A 22,959-nucleotide genomic window follows, 5' to 3' on the forward strand; every position below is an offset into this window, starting at 1 on the left:
GCCATGAGAAAAGTAACCTTCATGATTTGCAGGAGTAAAGAGTAATAGGCTTAGGGATGATAAACTTTAATAGAAGTAGTACCAATAGAATAGAGAAAGGAACAGGAAAGCATAATGTGCTTGTATTACTTGGGCGGTGTATGACATAAAGTTTCTTTGTTTTTCCAATAGTTTTTGAACCTTTATTTTCTATTAAACATTGTGCCAGCTGTTGGAGTTCAGAGAAGAATAAGGCATTGTCCCTGCTCACAAATGCTTACAGAAGAGTGACTCTGGAGTCTCATGCATCTTCATGTTGCAAGAGATATACATAAGTGTTAACAGCAGCCAGTAAGAGGGTATTAAGTGAGGCCATTTGAAGGAGTTTAAGAAAGAGAATAGCAATCCTTGGAAGCATCAAGGAAACACTCTCAAACTGCATGGAAGATCATCATAGCTTTTGTCACATATTCTTCTGTTTCATTTTAAACAAATTATATGCTAATAGAAGCCATATTTTACAATAATTAAATATCAGTTTTATGTTGATTATATTTTATTTTAACCTTATTCCTTGGCATTTCATAACAACCATAATTGAGCTATATAGATAGTTATTGTTCTATGAGTCTTACTTCTAGAATTCTCTCTTCAAAGTGATCTTAAATTTTAATTGAACAGTAGAGAATTTAGGCTCATTTCTGTAGATGTATATTGGTTCTTACAGTTTTGCTTTGGGAAATTTTGTTAGGATAAGGTTGGCAGAATTAACTTGAGGAAGTGTTTCCCTAAATATTTTATAACCATTCCTCTCCATGTGATTGCAAGTAGACACCCACTGTGGAAATGGGAGAAATATGTAAATGTGTAAAGAAGAAATGTTACCCACAATTTCAAAAGCCAGAAGCATTCATTGCAGATCTACTCGTGCAGAAACAAAAACTGTATGTACAGTATTCTGCTCTCTTCATTTAACATCATATGTAGCGTGAATAACTTCCCATGCTATTAAAGATGACTCAAAACATTATTGATAAGGACATAATATCCTTACATATGGCTAAATTGTGTTTTATTTACCTATTTCCCTATTGTTTTACAGACTATTTTTTCCCATTAAGTCTGAAATTACTATTCTTGTGCATAGTGTTCATATCTGATCATTTTCTTTTTCCTAACATCTCATACTGTATTGAGATTTTGGGTTTCAAATGTGAGTTCCATTAAAATAATCATTTTCCAACTTGGCTGGTGTGGCTCAGTGGGTTGAGTACCAGCCTGACAGCCAAAGGGTCACCAGCTCATTTCCCAGTCAGGGTACATGCCTGGGTTGTGGGCCATGTCCCCAGTGGGGATCACAAAAGAGGCAGACACACATTGATGTGTCTCCCTCTCTTTCTCCTTCCTTCCCCTCTCTAAAAATAAATAAATAAAATCTTTTTTAAAAATCTGAGTTCTGGCCAAGATTGAGGCATAGGGAGAAACCCTTCACTTCCTCACACAATCAAAAGGAGGATAACAACCTATATAAAAACAATAAACAACCAAAAAGTACCAGAAAATCAAACTGCATGGAACTCCAACAACAAAGGAATTAAAGAAACATTCGACCAGATGGGTAGTTAGGAGACAGGCAGGCAGAGGTGACCCATGGCAAGGCAGCAGACCGAGTGAGCAAGGCAGGGCTGGCTGAAGGGGAAACTGAGACTCAAAGCTAGCCATAAACTGCCGTGGGGATTGCCATGACGGGAAACTCCCAGTCTCACACAAGAGTTTGGTGGAAAGTGGAGCTACAGCTGAGCAAGGGAGCCTAGCCCCATTGTTCCCTCTCTGACCCCTCCCACAAAGAGCGCCAAAACATAGCAAAAAGGGTTGCCCTTCCCTGCACAATACCTGACCCCCCCCTTAAACATAATAGGTATGCCGAGACAAAGAAATATGGCCCAAAGGAAAGAACAGATCAAACTCCAGAGAAAGAGCTAAGCAGTGAGGAGATAGCCACCCTATCTGATGCAGAGTTTAAAACACTGGTAATCAGGATGCTCACAGAACTGATTCAGCTCGGTCACAAAATGAAGGGACAAATGAAGGCTACCCAAAGTGAAATAAAGCAAAATATTCAGGTAACCAACAGTGAAGGGAAGGAAACCGGGACTCACTCAATGATTTAGAACAAAAGGAAGAAATAAACATTCAATTGGAACAGAAAGAAGAAACAAGAACTTAAAAACATTAGGAGAGGTGAATTTTTGGACTAAAGATGGTGGTGAGATAGGTGGGAGCGGAGTCCACTTCCCCTCGGCACCAGTGAAACGCCTAGTTGATCTGAGGAACAGAGTGAACAGCCAATGGTATTCCAGCATATATGAAGATCGGAGACCAGAGATAGAGGACATTGAAAGATCATACAGTAAGAAGAGCACTTAAGGACAACAAGGTCCCTGGAACCTGCCCACAGGAACCAGGGCGGCTGAAGCCCCGCCGGGGTGCAGGGTCTGCTGCAGGATTCTTGGGAGAGAGCCAGGCTGGGCTGTGTGAGAGGCCAGGTGCTTGTTTGGATTGGGGGCGGAGGGGGGGGGTCTCAGTTTGAATAGGAGGAATTTCTCAAAAAGAAAAAGAGAAAATAAAGGCACTCAACTGTTTAGAGAATTCTCTGCAGCAGCCATGGCCTCTTGCGCCCCCACCCCCTCAGCCCCTGGACTGTGAACACCTGATAAGCAGCCCCAGCACACATCTGAAGCCCAGTTGGTGCACACCTCGATCAGCAGCCTGGACGCCCATACCTGAAACCCTGAGTGGGCACGTACTCTGATCAGTGACCTGGGCGCCTACACCTGAAACCTCAGGTGGGTACATACACTGATCAGCGGCTCAGCTGCCTGGGCACACAGGCCCAAAGCTGGGGATCACTGTGCACCCAGATCAGCGGCCCGGCTACCCGGGTGCACAGGCCCAAAGCCAGGGATCGGTGGGCAACCGTATCAGCAACCTCGCTGCCCACAGGCAACCACAACTGAAGCACAGGGGACTGAACAACTCCCACCTAGCCCCTGCACACAGATCCCTGCAGGGACTACTCGCTCTCTAGGAGGAAGGCAGAACGCCCAGCAGAGGGGAGTTGCAGGGCTAGGGGAGACTGTAGTCCCCGGAAAGACTTGACCCAGTAGGGGGCTGAACTACCCAGAATGAGCACCAAGAGCCCCTAGCATCTAAGACACCAAAGAGGAAGAGGGTGGAGTGTGTGTTGCCGCTAATTATTGTACCTCAAGGACAGCACAACTGGTGAACTAAAGGCCTAGCAGGGAGCAGAAGGACCCTGAGGAACTGGAGTAGAGGCTGAACAACAGCAAAGAGTGTGGTTCAGGAAGGGAAAAAAGTGAAACCAATCCCTCCAACCACCCCCTCCCGTTTCACAGACAGGAAGACCAGCGGAACTGACCTGACCTGTTTAAAGCCGGCAGAAGACTTTTTTTTTTTTCCTCCTTCCCCCCTGAATTCCTTCTTCCTTTCTGTCCTCTTTTCTTTTTTTATTCCTTCTTCCTTCCATCCTTTACATTTTTATTCCTTCTTCCTGCCTTCTTTTATTTATATTTTATTTTAATTTTTGTTGAAATTCCTTCTTATCTTTCCTCTGATCTTGTTTTTATTCCTTCTTCCTTCCTTTCTTCTATTCCTTTTCTATGGCTTTTTCGTTCCTTCCCTTCTTTTTTGTTTTTCTCCTTTCTCCTTTTCCCACAGGTGAGACAATAAAACCTACAGCTCTGAAAAGACCAAAGTTAGACCCTGGTAGACCCATAAATGTCAGGTCAAGAGCAGTGAGCACAGGAGATTAAAGAGACGGCACCACTGAATCCCACTGGCATTCTACCATAGTTCATACCATAAACCCAGGGAGTCAGAACAGATGAATTTAAGAAGCAGAGGCTAACAAGAAGAGTCTCACAAACAATGGGAAGACAAAGAAACAATCCCCAAATGAAAGGAAAGGAGGAAGCCTCAGAAAGAATGCTAACTGAAATAGAGGCAAGACAACTATCAGACACTGAGTTCAAAGCAATGGTTATCAGGAAGCTCACAGAGCTCACAGAGAACTACCAGAAACTACAGGGAAACTACAATGAACTCACTGCAAACTATATCAACATGAAAAAGGAACTAGAAGCTATCAACAAGGGCCAAGAGGAAAAGAATACAATTTCTGAACTGAAGAACACATAGAAGGAATCAAAAGCAAACCTGATGAAGCAGAGAATCGGATCAGCGAGCTGGAGAACAAAGTAGAAAAAAAAAACCCAGAGAGAGCAAGAAAAGGAAAAGAGGCTCAGGAAGAATGAAGAGGGATTAAGGGAAATGCAGGACAACACGAAACGTAATAATATCCATATAATAGGAATACCAGAAGGAGAAAAAGAAGAGCAAGGGATAGAAAACCTGTTTGAAAAAGTAATGATGGAAAACCTCCCTAATGTGATGAGAGAAAAAGTGACACAAATCCAGAAAACACAGAGTCCAAGCAAGAGGAACCCAAAGAGGCTCACTGCAAGGCACATCATAATTAAAATGGCAAAATCCCAAGACAAAGAGAGGATCTTAAAGGCAGCAAGAGAGAAAAAAAAAGTAACATACAAGGGAGCCCCAAGTAGGTTAGCAACTGACTTCTCAATGGAAACGCTCCAAGCCTGAAGAGAATGGCAAAAAATATTCCAAGTAATGAGAACAAGAGGCCTGCAAACAAGGCTACGTTACCCAGCAAGGCTCTCAATCAACATAGAAGGCCAAATAAAGAGTTTCCCAGACAAAAGAAGTCAAAAACAATACACCTCCACCAAACCAGGTCTGCAAGAGATGCTACAGGGACTGCTTTAAGGAAAGGAAGGAAAAGAGAAAGAGAGAGGCACACAGGTAGGAAAAAATGGCAATAAATAACTGCCTATCGATAATAACCTTAAACGTGAATGGATTAAATGCTCCAATCAAAAGACATAGAATAGCTGAATGGATAAGAAAACATGACCCACACATATGCTGCCTACAAGAGACCCACCTCAGGACAAAAGACCTTCACAGACTGAAAGTGAAGGGCTGGAAACAAATTGTCCAAGCAAATGGACAGGGAAAAAAGCAGGGGTAGCAATACTCATATCATACAAAATAGACTTCAAAAGAAGAGCCATAAAGAGAGACCCAGAAGATCACTTCATAATACTCAAAGGAAGAATCCACCAAGAAGACATAAACATTATAAAAATATATGCACCCAACATAGGAGCACCCAAATACATAAAGAAAATCTTGGAGGACTTCAAGAAAGATATTGAGAGCAACACAATTATAGTAGGGGACTTTAACACCCCACTGTCAAAAATGGACAGGTCTTCCAAACAAAATATACACAAGGATATTGTGTCACTTAACAATATCCTACATGAAACACACTTAACTGATATATAGAGAGCTTTTCATCCCAAAGAAGCAAAATACACATTCTTTTCAAGTGTACATGGAACATTTTCAAAGATAGACCACATGATAGGACACAAAGCAAGCCTCAACAAATTCAAGAAAATTAAGATCATATCAAGCATTTTCTCTGACCAAAAGGGACTGAAACTAGAAACCAACCCAGAGGAAAAAACCCCAAACACTCAAAATCATGGAGACTGAATAGCATGCTATTAAACAATGAATGGGTCAAGAACAAGATTAGGGAAGAAATCAAAAACTTTCTGGAAACAAATGAAAATGAACTCACAACAACCCAAAACCTATGGGACACAGCAAAGGCAGTCCTTGGAGGGAAGTTCATAGCCATACAGGCCTACCTTAAAAAGATAGAAAGATTTCAAACAAACAACCTAATCCTACGCCTGCAAGAACTCGAGGACCAACAACAAAGACAGCCCAGAGCAAGTAGAAGGAAGGAAATAACCAAGATCAGAGCGGAGTTAAATGACATAGAGACTAAAAGCACAATTCTAAGGATCAATGAATCCAGGAACTGGTTCTGTGAAAAGATAAACAAAATCGACAAGCCTTTAAGTAGGCTCATCAAGAAAAAAAGAGAGAGGATCCAAATAAACACAATTAGAAATGAAAGAGGAGAGATTACAACTGATACCACAGAAACACAAAGAATTGTAAGATATTACTACAAAGAACAGTATGCCAAGAAATTTGAAAACCTAGGTGAAATGGACACATTTCTAGAAAAATATAATCTTCCAAAACTGAATGAAGAAGAAGCAGAAAACCTGAACAGACCAATAACAGCAGACAAAATTGAAGCACTCATCAAAAAACTCCCAACACACTAAAGCCCTGGACCAGATGGTTTCACAGGAGAATTCTACAAAGCATTTCAGGGAGAGCTAACCCCTACCCTTCACAGACTATTCAAAAAAATCAAAACTGATGGAAGACTCCCAAACTTTTTATGAAGCCAGCATCGTCCTAATCCCAAAACCAGATAAAGACACAAAGAAGAAAGAAAACTTCAGGCCAATATTGCTGATGAACATAGATGCTAGAATTCTCAACAAAATATTGGCAAACCACATCGAGCAATACATTAAAAAGATCATCCACCATGACCAAGTGGGATTCATCCCAGGGATGCAAGGATGGTGCGATATTTGCAAATCACTAAACATCATACATCACAGAAACAACAGCAAAGACAAAAATCACATGATCATATCAATACATGAGGAAAAAGCATTTGATAAGATACAGCACCCATTTCTGATAAAAACACTCAGCAAAGTGGGAATAGAGGGAGCATTCCTCAACATAATAAAGGCCATATACGAAAGACCTACAGCCAACATCATACTCAATGGACAAAATCTTAGAGCTTTCCCACTAAGATCAGGAACAAGACAAGGATGCCCTCTCTCACCACTCCTATTCAACATAGTATTGGAAGTCCTAGCCACAGCAATCAGACAAGAAAAAGAAATAAAAGGCATCCAAATTGGAAAGGAGGAAGTGAAACTGTCACTGTTTGCAGATGACATGATAGTGTACATGGAAAATCCTATAGACTCCACCAAAAAACTACTCAACCCAATAAATGAATTTGGCAAATCAGCCGGATACAAAGGCAATACTCAAAAATCAAAGGCATTCCTGTATACCAACAATAAAACTGTAGAAACAGAAATCAGGAAACAAATCCCATTTGATATAGCAACAAGAAAAATAAAGTACCTAGGAATAAACCTAACCAAGGAGGTAAAAGACCTGTACTCAGAAAACTACACAACACTGAAGAAAGAAATTAAGGAAGACAGAAACAAATGGAAGCATGTACCATGCTCATGGATTGGAAGAATTAACATCATCAAAATGGCCATACTACCCAAAGCGATTTATAGATTCAATGCAATCCCTATTAGAGTACCCATGACATATTTCACAGATAGAGAACAAACGTTTCGGAAATACATATGGAACCATAAACGACCCCGAATATCTGCAGCAATTTTGAGAAAGAAGAACAAAGCAGGAGGGATCACAATACCTGATATCAAACTGTATTCCAAGGCCACTGTAATCAAAACAGCCTGGTACTGGCATCAAAACAGGCACATAGACCAATGGAACAGAACAGAGAGCCCAGAAATAAACCCAAGTCTTTATGGTCAATTAATATTTGACAAAGGAAGCAGGAGCATAAAATGGAGCAAAAACAGCCTCTTCAACAAATGGTGTTGGGAGATCTGGACAGCTACGTGCAAAAAAATGAAACTCGATCACCAACTTACGCCATAGACAAAAATAAACTCAAGATGGATAAAAGACTTAAATATAAGTCGTAACACCATAAAAGTCCTAGAGGAAAACATTGGCAGGAAAATCTCAGGCATTCCACGCAGCAACATCCTCAGAGACACGTCCCCTAAAGCAAGGGACATAAAGGAAAGAATAAACAAATGGGACCTCATCAAAATCAAAAGTTTCTGCATGGCTAAAGAAAACAGCACTAAAATACAAAGAGAACCAACAGTATGGGAAAACATATTTGCCAGTGATACCTCAGACAAGAGCCTGATCTCCAAAATATATAAAGAACTCACACGACTCCACTCCAGGAAGACAAACAACCCAATGAAAAAATGGGCAAAGGACTTGAACAAACACTTCTCCAAGGAAGACATACAGAGGGCCCAGAGACATATGAAAAGATGCTCAGCATCACTAGCCATCACAGAGATGCAAATTAAAACTACAGTGAGATACCATGTCACACCAGTCAGCGTGGCTAACATAAACAAATCGACAAACAAATGTTGGAGAAGATGCGGAGAAAAGGGAACCCTAGTGCACTGTTGGTGAGAATGCAGACTGGTGAGGCAAGTGTGGAAAACAGTACGGAATTTCCTCAGAAAACTAAAAATGGAACTGCCCTTTGACCCAGCAATTCCGCTGCTGGGATTATACCCTAAGAACCCTGAAACACCCATCCAAAAGGACCCATGCACCCCAATGTTCATAGCAGCACAATTTACAATGGCCACGTACTGGAAGCAGCCTAAGTGCCCATCAGCAAATGACTGGATCCAAAAACTATGGTATATTTACACAATGGAATTCTATGCAGCAGAGAGAAGAAGGAGCTTATACCCTTTGCAACAGCATGGATGGAACTGGAGAGCATTATGCTAAGTGAAATAAGCCAGAAGGTGAGGGACAAATACCATATGATCTCACCTTTAACTGGAACATAATCATCAGAAGAAAAAAGCAAACAAAATATAACCAGAGACATTGAAGTTAAGAACAATCTAACAATAGCCAGGGGGGAGTGAGGAGGGGACAGTGAGGAGAAGGGATTTGGACAAAATCAAGGAGGAGGGTGGAGGTGGGGGAGGGAGGTGGGTTCGGCTGGGGTTGGGTAGAGGGATGGGGAGAAAAGGCATACAACTGTAATTGAATAACAATAAAAATTTTTTTAATTAAAAAAATATTACGAGAGGCTTAGGAACCTCTGGGACAGCTTTAAACGTTCCAATGTCCGAATCATAGTGGTGTCAGAAGGAGAAGAACAAGAACAAGAAGTTGAAAACTTATTTGAACAAACAATGAAGGAAAACTACCCCAATCTGGGAAAGGAAATAGACTTCCAGGAAGTCCAGGAAGCTCAGAGTCCCAGAGAAATTGAACCCAAAGAGGAACACACCAAGGCACATCATCATTAAGTTTCCGAAGAATAAAAATAAAGAGAATCTTAGAAGCAGCAAGAGGAAAGGAGACAGTTACCTGCAAAGGCATGCCCATAAGGCTATCAGCTGATTTCTCAAAAGAAACCTTACAATCAAGAAGGGACTGGAAGTAACTATTTGAAGTCATGAAAGGCAAGGACCTACATCCAGGGTTGCTCTATCCAGCAAAGCTATCATTCTGTGCTAGCTTTGCATAGAAGCACTTTATCTGTCCATCTATTCGAATAGATGGGCAGATAAAGTCCTTCACAGATAAAGTAAAATTTAAAAAGTTCATCATTATCAAGCCCTTATTCTATGAAAGGTTAAAGGTACTTATCTAAGAAATTGAAGATCAAAAACTATGAACAGTAAGATGACAACAAACTCACAACTATCAACAATTAAACCTAAAACAAGTAAAACAAAAACTGAGCATACTAGAACTGGAACAGAATCACAGAAATGGACAACACATGGACAGTTTTCAGTGGGGAGGGCTGGGGAGCATTAGTGGGGGAAAGGTACAGGGAATAAGAAGCATAATTGGTAGGCATAAAATAAGCAGGAGATGTTAATATTATAGGAAACATAGAACTCAAAGAACTTACACGTACAACTCACGGACATGAACTAAGGGAAGGAATGCTGGAGGGCTGGGGGTGCAGGGCAAAGGAAGGTTAAAGAGGGGAAAATTGGGAAAACTAATAGTATGCTATTAGTATGTAATAGTATATCAATAAAATACACTTTAAGAAATTATTTTCCTAAACTTCTTATTTGCGACAGTGCTCGATTGCTGACCATTTTGTGGTATGTAGAGATTGGAAAAAAAATCTAAATCTCATCTTCCAAGAAATGAGGGCATCTCTTTCTTGTGCAATAGTAAGTCTTATTTTAAAAGATATGTTCATGTACCAGAGAAGAGCAGGAATAAGAAGGTATTAGAGAAGAGTGATGAGTGCTTTGACAATGTGTAGTTATTTTTTCTTTTTGAAAATATATATTATTGAATATGCTATTACAGTTGTCCCATTTTTTCTCCCCTTTATTCTCCTATACCCTGCACCACTGCCTCTGACCAGCATTCCCCCGCCTTAGTTCATGCCCAGGGGTCGTACATATAAGTTCTTTCACTTCTACATTTCCTATACTATACTTAACCTCCCTCTGTCTATTTTGTACTTACCATTTATGCTTCTTATTCCCTGTACCTTTTCCCCCATTCTCCCCACTCCCGCTCCCTGCTGATAACCATCAATAAGATCTCCAGTTCTGTAATTCTGTTCCTATTCTAGTTGTTTTCTTAGGGTTTTCGGGGGGGTGGTTTAGGCTCAGTTGTTGATAGTTGTTAGTTTCTTGTCATTTTACTGTTCATATTTTTGATCATCTTCTTTTTCTTAGATAAGTCTGTTTACATTTCATATAAGGGCTTGGTGATGATGAACTCCTTTAACTTGACCTTATCTGGGAAGCACTTTATCTGCCCTACCATTCTAAATGAGACCTTTGCTGGAGAGAGTAATCTTGGATGTAGGTCCTTTCCTTTCATGATTTTGAATACTTCTTTCCAGACCTGCAGGTTTTAGCCTGCAGGTTTTCTTTTGAGAAGTCAGCTGATAGTCTTAAGGGAACTCCTTTGTAGGTAACTGTCTCCTTTTCTCTTATTGCTTTTAAGATTCTCTCCTTACCTTTAATCTTGGGTAATGTACTTATGATGTGCCTTGGTGTGTGCTTCCTTGGTTCCAACTTCTTTGGGACTCTCTGAGCTTCCTGGACTTCCTGGAAGTCTATTTCCTTTGCCAGATTTGGGGAGTTCTCCTTCATTATGGTTTCGAATAAGCTTTCGGTTTCTTGCTCTTCCTCTTCTTCTTCTGGCACTCTCCTATGATTCGGATGTTGGAACATTTAAAGCTGTCCCAGAGGTTCCTAAGCCACTCCTCCTTTTTTTTGAATTGTTGTTTCTTCATTCTTTTCTGCTTGAATGTCTATTTCTTCTTCTCCATATCGTTGATGGAGTCCTGGTTTTCTTCCCTTCACTGTTGGTTCACTGTACATTTTCGTTTATTTCACTTTTCATAGCCTTCACTTTTTCCTCTATTTTGTGACTATACTTAGCCATTTCTGTGAGCATCCTGGTTACCAGTGCTTTGATCTCTGCATCTGATAGCTCGACTATCTCCTTATCGCTTAGTTCTATTTTTGGAGCTTTCATCTGTTATTTCATTTGGGCCATATATTTTTGTCTTTGCGTGTCTGTTATGTAGTAAGGAGTGGATCCTTAGGTATTCGCCAGGGCAGGGCAACCCACGTCACTGCATTGTGGCGCTGTATGTGGGCTAGGGGTCATAGAAGGAACAATGCTCCTTGCTCGGCTCTGGGCTGGCTTTCTGTCACTTCCCCTGATACCCACCAGAAAATTGGACCCTTCTGGTGCTGATTCCCAGGTTGGTGGGCTTTTGTACATTCTAGGAGTCTCTCTGCAAACACCACATATTTTTATAGCCAGAGGTTTGAAGCTTTATTTCCTAGTGCTGGAACCTTGGGTTGCATGGTCTGTCTCAATCCCCAGTTGTTCATCCTGTTTTATCCGCATGCAAATGTGAGACCACCCAGTCTGCCAGCTGCCACCTCACCTGTCTGGTCCTCTATGTGCAGCCTTGCCATGCATACTGTCTGCCCTGGCTTCCCATCTCCATCCTGCCTACCAGTCTGAATGAATGTTTCTTCTTTAACTCCTCGGTTGTTGGTCTTCCATATGGTTCAATTTTCTGACAGGTCTGGTCATTTTTTGTTTTTAAATTTGTTACTGTCCCTCTTTTGGTTGTGCAAGGAGGCACCATGTATCTACCTATGCCTCCATCTTTGACAATGTGTAGTATTTTATTTACATATTTGGGGAAATCTAGAGTCAATAGTACTTGATTTTAGAAATGCAAATTTTTTCATGGTATGTGGAGGGTTATTCTTAATGTAAAATCCCTGAAGACAACTAAAACACAGTAAAATTCTTATTTAAAAGTTACAGTGTAGTTTATAGTAGGATGAAATAACTAAAATATTATTTCTTGATTATCAAACAGTAAATATGATTGTTGACAAGTAGTTGCTTTACTTGCCTCACTTAAGATTCCCATACATTTTGTCAACACAAGTGCTTTTTAAAACATCTACATTCTGTAGATGTGATTCTGACATCTTGCTAAGTTGTGTTTGGGATGGAATTCAATCCTTTTCCTTCACATCATTTTTAAAAAATACCATATTGAGTCCTTGAGTGGTAAATTTAAATTGTCCCTTTAAAAATAACTGCCAAAAAAGATATTGAGAGAGACTTACATGCTGTCAAATTCAGGTGTTAGAACTGTATACGAAGATGCCTGGAAAACATAAACTGGAGAGACATTCTGCCTGATATGCCTGTACTTCCCTTCCTGTTAGGCCTGATGTTCTGATCTCACCTGATCACAAAGGTTGTTGTCTTCCCTGATCCTAGAGCATAGAGTAGACAGTTCTGGTAAGAATTTTGGGCTGTAGTAAAAATATTGGGTTGGCCAAAAAGTTCATTTGTTTTTTTCCGTAAGATGGCTGTAGTAGCTCTTAGTTGTCATTAACTTCATTTGAAATATTTTGTTAGGTTGTATTGTATGACAGCTGTCATATCAGCATGGATTGAAAAACAATACTTGTCAAAATTGTTGAATTTTTGTGTTGCCATTTTAATATTGAAAATGGAAGAAGATACGCGACATTTTTGGCATATTGTGCTTTATTACTTTGCAACTGAAAACCATAAAAACAACTTGTGCAATGTTTGGAGAAGGTGCTGTGACTTATCAAACATGTCAAAAGAGGTTTATAAAGTGTTATACTGGAGATTTCTCACTGGATGATGCTCTGTGGTCTGGTAGACCAGTTAAAGTTGATAACAATCAAATCAAGACATTAATTGAAAACAATGTTATATCACATGGGAGATAACCAACATACTCAAAATATCCAAATCAATAAAGTAATTGGTGAAAATGAAAAAATGTGTCTATTATTTTATGGAAAAAACTAAATGGACTTTTTGGCCAACCAAATATATAATTTTCACTGTCATAAATACCCAAATTCATCAAATATTTGTTTAACCTTTTTTTTCATTTAATCTTTATTGTATCTTTTTCCCATTAACATTTAGTCCATTTATACCCTCTCCCCTAGCAATCACCACAGTGTTGTCCATGTCCATGAGTCCTTTTTCCTTTTTGCTCAATTCTTCCACTCCCCCACTCCTCCTCCCACTGGCTGTCATCCTGCTCTCCAACTATGGGTCTGTCTCCATTTTCCTTGTTAGTTCACTTTGTTCATTAGATACCACACATGAGTCAAACCATATGGTATTTCTTTCTCTGACTGGCTTATTTCCCTTAACATAATGTTCTCCAGGTCCATCCATACTGCCACAAAGGATAAAAATTTTCTTCTTTTTTACGGCTGAGTAGTATTCCATTGTGGAAATGTCCCATAGTTGTTTTATCCACTCATCTACTGATGGACACTTGGGCGGCTTCCATATATTGGTGATTAATGCTGCAATGAACGTAGGGGTGCTTGCTCTTTCAAATTAGTGTTTTGGGTTCTTTTGGATATATTCCCAGAAGTGGGATCACTGGGTCAAAAGGCAGATCCATTTTTAATTTTTTGAGGTATCTTGATAGTGCTTTCCACAATGGTTGCACCAATTTGCATGCTCACTAACGTGAAAAAGGCTTCCCTTTGCTCTGCCTCCTCATGAGCAGTAGTTGTTTGTTGATTTGTTGATGATAGCCATTCTGACAGGTGTGAGATGATGTCTCACAGTGGTTTTAATTTGCACTTCTGTGTTGATTAGTGATGCTGAACATCTTTTCATGTGTCTTTGGCATCTCTATGCCTCTTTGGAGAAGTGTCTATTCAGGTCCTTTGCCTATTTTTTAATTAAATTGTTTGTTTTCTTGGTGTTGAGTTTTATAAGTTCGTTATAAATTTTGGATATCAACCCGTTATTGGTTATATCATTGACAAATATGTTGTATTCAGTGTATTGTCATTTCATTTTGTTGAGGGTTGCCTTTGTTGTGCAAAAACATTTTAGTTTGATGTAGTTCCATTTGTTTTTTTTTTTCCTCTTGACCAGGATGATATATCAGAAAATATTGCCACTAGAAATGTCTCAGATTTTACTGCCTTGTTTTCTTTTAGGATTTTTATGGTTTCAGGACTAACATTTAAGTCTTTGATCCATCTTGAATTTATTCTTGTGTGTGGTGTAAGAAGGTGGTCTAGTTTCATTTTCTACACATCTGTCCAATTTTCCCAGCACTTTTTATTGAATAAACTGTCTTTAGCCTGTTGTATATGCTTGCTTCCCCTTTTCAGTGTTAATTGGCTATAAAAGTGGGGGTTTATTTATGGGCTCTCTATTCTGTTCCATTGATCTATTTGTTTTTATACGTATAGTTTCATATGTCTAATATCAAACTATACTATAAGGCCACAGTAATCAAAACACCTTACTGGTGTGGCCTTATAGTATAGTTTGATATTAGGTAACATTATTCCTCCAACTTTGTTCTTCTTTCTCTGGATCGCTGTTGCTATGTGGAGCCTTTAGTGGTTCAATATAAATTTTTGAAATACTTGTTTTAGTTCAGTGAAATACTTCATTGGAATCTTGATAGGCATTGCAGTGGGCAACCTGGATGAAATGGATAAATTCCTAGAAACATACAATCTTCCAAAACTAAATAAGGGAGAATCAGAGAATCTGAATAGACAGATTACACCTAGTGAAACTGAAGCAGTAAGCAAGAAACTCCCAACAAACAAAAGCCCTGGCATAGATGGCTTCACAGGTGAATTTTACCAAACATTCAGAGAAGAACTAACACCTCTCCTTCTCAAACTGTTTCATAAAATTCAAGAGGAGGGAATGCTCCCAAACTCATTTTACAAGGCTGGCATTATCCTGATTCCAAAAACCAGATAAAGACACTAAAATGATACAAAATTATAGGCCAATATCCCTGATAAGCATAGATGCTAAAATCCTCAGCAAAATACTAGCAAGCTGAATACAGCAATGCATCAAAAAGATCATACACACTTTTCAAGTGGGATATACTCCAGGAATGCAAGGTCCACATAAACAAAATGAAGTATAAAAACCACATGATCATATCAGTAGATGCAGAAAAAGCACATGATAAAATCCAGCAACCACTTACAATAAAAACTCTCAGCAAAGTAAGATTACAGAGAACATACCTAAACATAACAAAGGCCCTTTATGATAAACTCAGCATCATACTCAAGAGGCAAAAACTACAAGTGTTCCCCCTTAAGACTTGGAACAAGACAGGGATGTTGCTTTTACCTCTCTTATTCAACATAGTACTGGAAGTCATAGCCACAACAATAAGACAAGAAGAAAAAATAAAAGGTATCCAATTGGAAAGGAAGAAGTAAAACTGTCATTATTTACAGACAATACTGTACATAGAAAACCCCAAAAGTGACTTCTGGCCAAGATGGAGGCGTAGGTAGACACACTGTGCCTCCTCACACAACCAAAAGAAGGACAACAACAATTTAAAAACAAAAAACAACCAGAACGGACAGAAAATAGAACTGTATGGAAGTCTGCAAGAAGTTAAAGAAAAATCATTCATCCAGACCAGTAGGAGGGGTGGAGACGGGCAGCCAGGCAGAGAGGACTCATGGCAAAGCTGTGACTGGAAGACTCAGCAAGGTGGCAGCTGGTGGAGCTGGTGCTCCCTCATTCTCGTGCAGATAAACTGGGAGGAACAACTGGGGAGCAAGACAGACCACACAACCCAGGGCTCCAGCTCAGGGAAATAAAGCCTCAAACCTCTGATTGAAAACACCTGTGGGGGTTGAGGCAGCAGCAGGAGAAACTCCCAGCCTCACAGGAGAGTTCGTTGGAGAGACCCACAGGTTCCTAGAACACACACAAGCACACCCACCCTGGAATCAACACCAGAAGGGCCCAATTTGCTTGTGGTAGTGGGGGAAGTGACTGAAATCCAGCAGAGAGCAGAGCAATTGCCATTGTTCCTTCTCCGACCCCTCCCCCACATACAGCATCACAGTCACAGTGCAGCAATGCAGTTATCCGGCCCTGGTGAACACCTAAGATTCCGCCCCTTAACTACATAACAGGCGCTCCAAGACCAAAAAAAAAAAAAATGGCCCAAATGAAAGAACAGATCAAAGCTCCAGAAAAAATACAACTAAGCAACAAAGGAGGGAGGTGGGACTGGCTGGGGTGGGGTGGAGGGATGGGAGAAAATGCAGACAATTGTAACTGAATGAAAATAAATAAATAAATTTTAAAAAATGTTTGTGTCTTGATCGTGCATTTATTTTTAATATGTTCTTTAAAAAGTTATTTTTTCTTTTACTTCCTTTGAAGTCTTAGTGATAGAATTTAAGCTAAGACTCATGGTTTCATTATATCTCAGATTTTAACTCACTGCCTTCTTTCTGCCTTAAAGTCTGAAAGTGCCACTCCAGGTCTTGAAACTTATCTTTTTCTTTCTCCCTGTATATTCCTAGCAGCTGAATTATTTTCTTCTCGTTGTTTGTTTTCTTTTTTCAGCATGCTGGCTACTTAGCATGTCTGTCTTTGACTTGTCGGGTAAAAAAAAGTGCTTTCACACCTGACACGTGTTTTGTGGTTTCCATGAAATACATCTCATTCATCTTCTTGTTGAAACATGTCAAAAAAAGAAAATTGAAAGGCTTCTTCTAAGCTGTGGTCAGTAAAATAAAACTTTCTGTTTATTTGAAAACAATAATACTTTAAAAAAATTAAAAATGTGGTAAATCTGTTTTTACTATGCAGGGATTGTGAAAGAACCATTGCACCATACTGTGGTTACGGAACATGGCTGCTGATCCTTACAGTTGCTGTCACTCAGTCTTCTAAAGCAATGATGTCAAAACAGAACTTTAATTTAAGAGAACCAGTAAAAAACCTTTCAGAAAACAAAGTTTTGACACTTCTTGTTCTCTTAGCATTCAAGTAGCTAAGCTAAAAAACTGTCAGCTACTTCAGAGGACTACCCACTCCTTAGTTGACGGGCAAGACCTATCATTTGTATCTCTTTGCCCCCTGTAGTTAGAACCTAGTCACAAATGATTCTGAGTGCTGTTAACACTATAAAAACAGAAGAGCACTGTAATAGCTTTGGTTGTGAAATATGTTTTCTGGGTTTGTTGTACAAGTTTAGGTCCCTCCTGTTAAATAGAGAGGGGTTAATAGTGAAACGAATAACTGCTAATGCCTAAATTTGATCTGTAAAATCATCCCTTTTTAAATTGAGTTTTTAAACTATACATGAATGAAGTCTTTAAGCCATCTTAACCCTCATAAATTATTTTTCAGGTTAGAATATTTAATTTTGGAGGCCATCGTTTTGAAAGTAAAATGAGATTAGATGTTGGAACTAATATTTTCTTTAAGAATTTTCTTTTATGTGCCATGGAATTGTTGGCACACCTTAAATACAAATTCATATTTAAAGAGCCAGAGAGTTCTAGTATCATATTCTGTGTATTAATATTTATAAAGTATCTTTCAACTGCTAAACTAGCTTCCAGCTGTTTTTTAAATGTCTTTTTTTTTTTTTAGGTCTCAAGCATGACTAATATTTGCACTTTCAAGAAACTCATATAAGTATTTTACACTCTTCTCTTACTACTTTTGATTGACCACTAAAGAGCTTTTTCTGTTTTCTTTACCTGCTTGATGAAAATTTTTATTTTATTAACCATTTGCAGAGTAACTTTGTAAAAAAAATTGGTCTGGAAAATAAACTCAGAAATTTCATGGAACATATATGGTACTTCCAATCTCTAAAAGTTGGCAATATATGTTACAGACACTCTATCTCTTCTAAATATCTACTAAAGAGGTTTCGATCGGTTGGACTGTATGGCTGGCTACCCAAGCACATTGACTATGGGCTAACACAAATTAGGTGCAGGTGGCTGATCTAGTCAGTATGCATACCCACGCACACATTATATGTAGGTATATTTTGGGTTCTCATAGGTTATATTATGGGTTGTGTGTTGGAGAGAAAGATCTTGGTACTTAACATTTTTGATATAAAAGAGACCAAAAATTTTTATTTGCTTTCACTGCTTATCATTTGCTAAAGTTTATTTCGTACCTTAGTATATGTACTTCATGATTTCTACATGCTTTATTCTTAATTTCTTGTGCTACTTTTATGTTCTCATTGTTACATTTTCACTAATCAATGAAAATGTCCCAAATAATAAATGGAAAAGATAGATCCATTCTTCTAACTAATGCAAAAAGATTGAATGCAAAGTTGAAAAATTAAGGAGTAAATATTGAAACATGGTATAGATAATTCCTCTGAAGTTAAGTGTAAAACAAGACATAATAACATTCTATTGCTTAGGTTTGTCTTAGAAATATTAATTTTTAGTGGAAAATCTTAATCCATTCAGCATTAATTCAGGTAAGTATAATTTCCTTTTTCAATGCACACATTAAATATGTAATCTGTATCTCAGTATACCCAACTAAAATAAGGAAGCAGCTGGCTGTATAACACACATAAAGTTATCACACAAAGTATTTAATATCATGGTTATGCATTTTAGATTCTGAGTTTCATATATGTGACTATATCTAGCATCTGAAGTATTGTGCTTGCTTATAAATATCAGTTTTTTCAAAAGCAATTCTGTCTTATAAAAGTACAAAGTCTTACCTAATATTTGGTTTTCTCATTTGATACACTGAAGTAATGGGTATTCATTTATATGAACAGAAAAGTATAAGTAATCAAACTACTTAAAAATATGTTCGCCCTGTTGGTTGGGCACCAGAAGGTCACCTGTTTGGTCCCTGGGCAGGGCACAGCCTGTCAGTGTTTTTCTCTCTCATCACTCTTTCCCTCCTTCTCTTTCTCCTTTCCTTTCCCATCTCTCTAAAATAAAAAAATTAAATTTAAAAAAATATGTTCAAGTGGGTCTTTTACAAATATGAAATATGAGAAAAATCACATATAGTATTTAGTCTTATATGTAGAGATCATTCTGAAACACGACTGTTAAGGCAGCATATTTTTTTATTAACCTTATTTACTTCAAAGCTTTGAATTTAGTACAAGGTGTTTATTTTAGTAGTTTTAGTCAGTGAACTCAAATACAGTTATGAATTTCATAGCAGTTTTGGGGCAATTTGAGAGCTATTGGGTAATTTTTCAAATCCCCTGCATGGAGAATGAAATGAACTCATGGCAGCCCCTATCACTTAACAGCATTTCCTAAACTTCAGTTGAGATACCACCCTCATGATTTTTGCCAGACTTAAGTGCTACCGGGTAGTGTTTAAATTTTTTGAATCTATCATAAATGACTTTTTAAAATCTTAAGCAAAAGCATTTATAAAATCATGTGTCCAATATAGTATTTTTTCCTGAAACATTAAAATAAATATATAACCATTAAAACTGTTTCAGTGTTCCTCTATTCACTACTAAGAGTGTCACCCTGACGTGGTAGATTGGGAATGTGAAACCTGCTCTGTAAAGCTGACTGCATTCTTCTCACTATACCTCCAATTTGGGAGCCTCAATTGGAATATGAATAGTTAAGAGGGATGAAAGATGTGTGCAATTTTAACTGTGCTTTGTCTTAAAACACTAACTACTACAACATAAACAATTCCATAAGAAGTGTATAAAATAAGATATACTATAATAAGATTTTTAAAAATATACTTCAAGACTATATTTAAGCACTACTACCTTTTTTCTTGAAAAGGAATTAATCAATTAGCTCAATCATTTCCTCCTTTGCTTTCTGGAAAACTTAAATTACTCTCCCAAGTATGGCAGCCTACCACTCTCTAAACCTCCTTATTAAAAATGCACTTGACAACTTTAACTATTATAATGTGTGTGTAAAACTTGCTGCTTTTGCCCTTTCAACATACCTCCTTCCCCAATTATGTATTTGTTCTAGCTACTTAATACCTGGAAATGTAGTAACAAAATTAACACAAGTGCTGTCAAGTTTTCTATTAGAAATTTTATGTAAAATGATAAATGATTGATGGACAAATATGTCTGTCTTCTTGCTTCCTTTTTTCCTTTCCTTCATCCTTTCTCGCTTACTCAAACCCTTTTAGCTCACAAGGGCATGTTCTCTGGCCTTCTTGATCTCTAAAAATAAGCAGAAATTATAAATGTTAAAGCAGATATATCTATCATATATAATAAAGAATTTACATGATTATTTAAAATAGTGTCATGGAAGGCTATACTAGAACACACTTATATACTTAATGTTTCCTGGAAATCCACTTCTTAAACTTCAAGTATATAAATATTATGTGTTGGGGGGAACTACTACATTCTTACATTTTATAATAACTTCAGTTACAATGCTTTCACCTTGTAAAGGAGCATTTATCGTGTCTTTTTTCACTTTAATGTTTAGTGTACCCTTTACCCCAACTATAGGATTAACAGACTGTTCCCCGTGCACAGACCAGTTCATGGTGCTGATGTTGAACTTAAATTATGCAGTGACTGCTTTCTCTCATTTTTAAATACTCTAATTTAGTAGTTAATTATTAAACTTAGATATTTAACACTTCATTTGAAATACAGTCAGAAATTAATTCCACTTATGTCAGAAAATTACAGGCTATCGTACAAAAAAGTGGCCTTTAGAATCAGTACTAAGCAGGATTCAAGTTTCTGCCACACACTAGCTGTGTGACTCTAGCTAAATTACTCAGAGCCTTAGTTTACTTACTTGTTAATGTAGACACAAATCAGTGTTATTAATTGCTGGCATTCATGGCATACTACCTTTATTACACACAGTATTAAGTATTTTATATGCAATTGTTAACTTACTTACCCCTCACAACAAGCTCGTGTCTGTTGTTAGCCCATTTTATAGATGAAGAAACAAGAGGTTAGGTAACTAGCAGCAGAACTTGACTTTGAACCAAAACTATCTGCATCTAACTGTATTGTGTACTCTGTGCTCAGTACTCTGCTCTATACTACATTTCTTTAATTTGTTACATTGCTTTCCTTTCCATTTTGAGCTCTGAATAAGCTAAGTCAGCTTTATCAGAGGGAATGTATCCCAGATTCTCTGTTTATATGAGTATAGATTATTAGCTCTTTCAGATCAAACTATTGTCATATCTCACAGCCACGCACCCGATAAGGCTTCATGCATGCCATCACTTTGATCCATCTATCACTGGCTCTTTAGAGTCCATAAAGTAAAACTTACCTCTCTGGGCCTTTAGAAAAGAAAGAAGTTGGAGTCAGTTATCTAGAATTTCTTCCAGCTCTAAATTTTAATCTCTAAATGTGAATATATGTCAGTTAAAGGTCGTCTTTAATTGAATCTGACAGTTAATATCTAACAAAAATGTTTTGTATACATAGATATTATTGTATTAAGCCTCTGTGTTGTATTTGCATGACATGGAACCGCTATGTCAACCTGGTGTGTGTTTCTGAGTTCAGTAACTTGGAAAAGTGTGTTTCATCCATTGATTACCTTTCTTGGCTCAAGAAAAGGTGAGCTTTCATCTTTTTTTTTTTTTTAACCAGATGTAACCAACCCTGAATCTCCAAAGAACACTGTAGAATCATCAGTGGTGAATGGAGGTTTAACATCACAAAGAAAAGAAAATGGGTTAAATGCTGTGCAGCGGAAGAAGCTCCTCAAAGCTCCAACCCTGGCTGAACTGGACAGCTCTGACTCAGAGGTGAGCTCCCCTGAGGTCTGGGTTCACAAATCTTGACTCCAAGTCCATGATGGTAACACTCTCTGACCTAGTTTACTAATTGTGTTGCTTCAGTTGTTACTTAATCCCGTCCCATTTTTCAAACAGTAACATTAGGATTCAAATTTATTTAGAGGAAATAAAACACTGGATTAGTTACTATCACTTAGTAAAGGCCAATATTATGCCCATAGTGTATAGAATAAGTTTTGAAATATTGATATAGTCTTAGATTATGGTGGGGTTAAAATAAGTCAACAATTTTCAAACTTAAATATCTTTTATTTGGAAGAAGGAAAAAGAAAAACGTAATTCTATTGAAAACACTTAACACTGTGGTATAATTAACCATTTATTTCTCTCTCTCTGAAATACACATCTATACTGAAGATTGTTCTTTCTGTAATATTAGTAACAGAAAGGCCTGAGAAAGAAAACTGTGCTACTGTTCTCCAGATTTCATCTTTCTCTTACTGCCCTTAGTGGGAAAATCTAACATCCTTCTTGTTTTCAAGAAGCAGGATGGATGCTGATACTTATGCTTTCCAAATCTTCTTTGAGCCAGTCTGCAGCATCAGTCTTTTTTTAAGTATATTATATTGAATATGCTATTACAGTTGTCCCATTTTTTTTCTCCCCTTAGACTCCTCTGCCTGGCACCCCAATTCCCTCCAGCATTCCCCCCTCCTTCATTCATGTTCATGGGTCGTACATGTAAGTTCTTTGGTTTCTCCATTTCCTATATTATTCTTAACCTCCCCTTGTCTACTTTGTACCTACCAATTATGCTTCTTATTCCCTGTACTTTTCCCCCATTCTCCCCCTTCCCCTTTCCCACTGATATCCCTCCATGAGATCTCCATTTCTGTGATTCTGTTCCTGTTTCAGTTGTTTGCTTAGTTTGTTCTTGTTTTTCTTTTTATT

At 38.2% G+C, this 22,959-nt stretch overlaps 1 protein-coding gene across 4 annotated transcripts in view; it reads left to right on the forward strand.

The window, feature by feature from the left end:
• SPIRE1 (spire type actin nucleation factor 1) overlaps positions 1-22,959 on the forward strand; it is a 267,545-nt gene that overhangs the window by 206,630 nt on the left and 37,956 nt on the right. For 2 of the 4 annotated variants that reach the window (XM_045187677.3, XM_045187678.3), the window contains exon 9: positions 21,860-22,032. In XM_045187677.3, coding sequence (XP_045043612.2) covers positions 21,860-22,032 — 173 coding nt within the window. The remainder of the gene's footprint in view (positions 1-21,859; positions 22,033-22,959) is intronic. The other 2 variants (XM_024580563.4, XM_024580564.4) reach the window with 1 other exon arrangement.

This window comes from Desmodus rotundus, chromosome 10 (assembly GCF_022682495.2).
Source record: "Desmodus rotundus isolate HL8 chromosome 10, HLdesRot8A.1, whole genome shotgun sequence".
In the NCBI taxonomy this organism is placed as follows: Eukaryota; Metazoa; Chordata; class Mammalia; order Chiroptera; family Phyllostomidae; genus Desmodus; species Desmodus rotundus.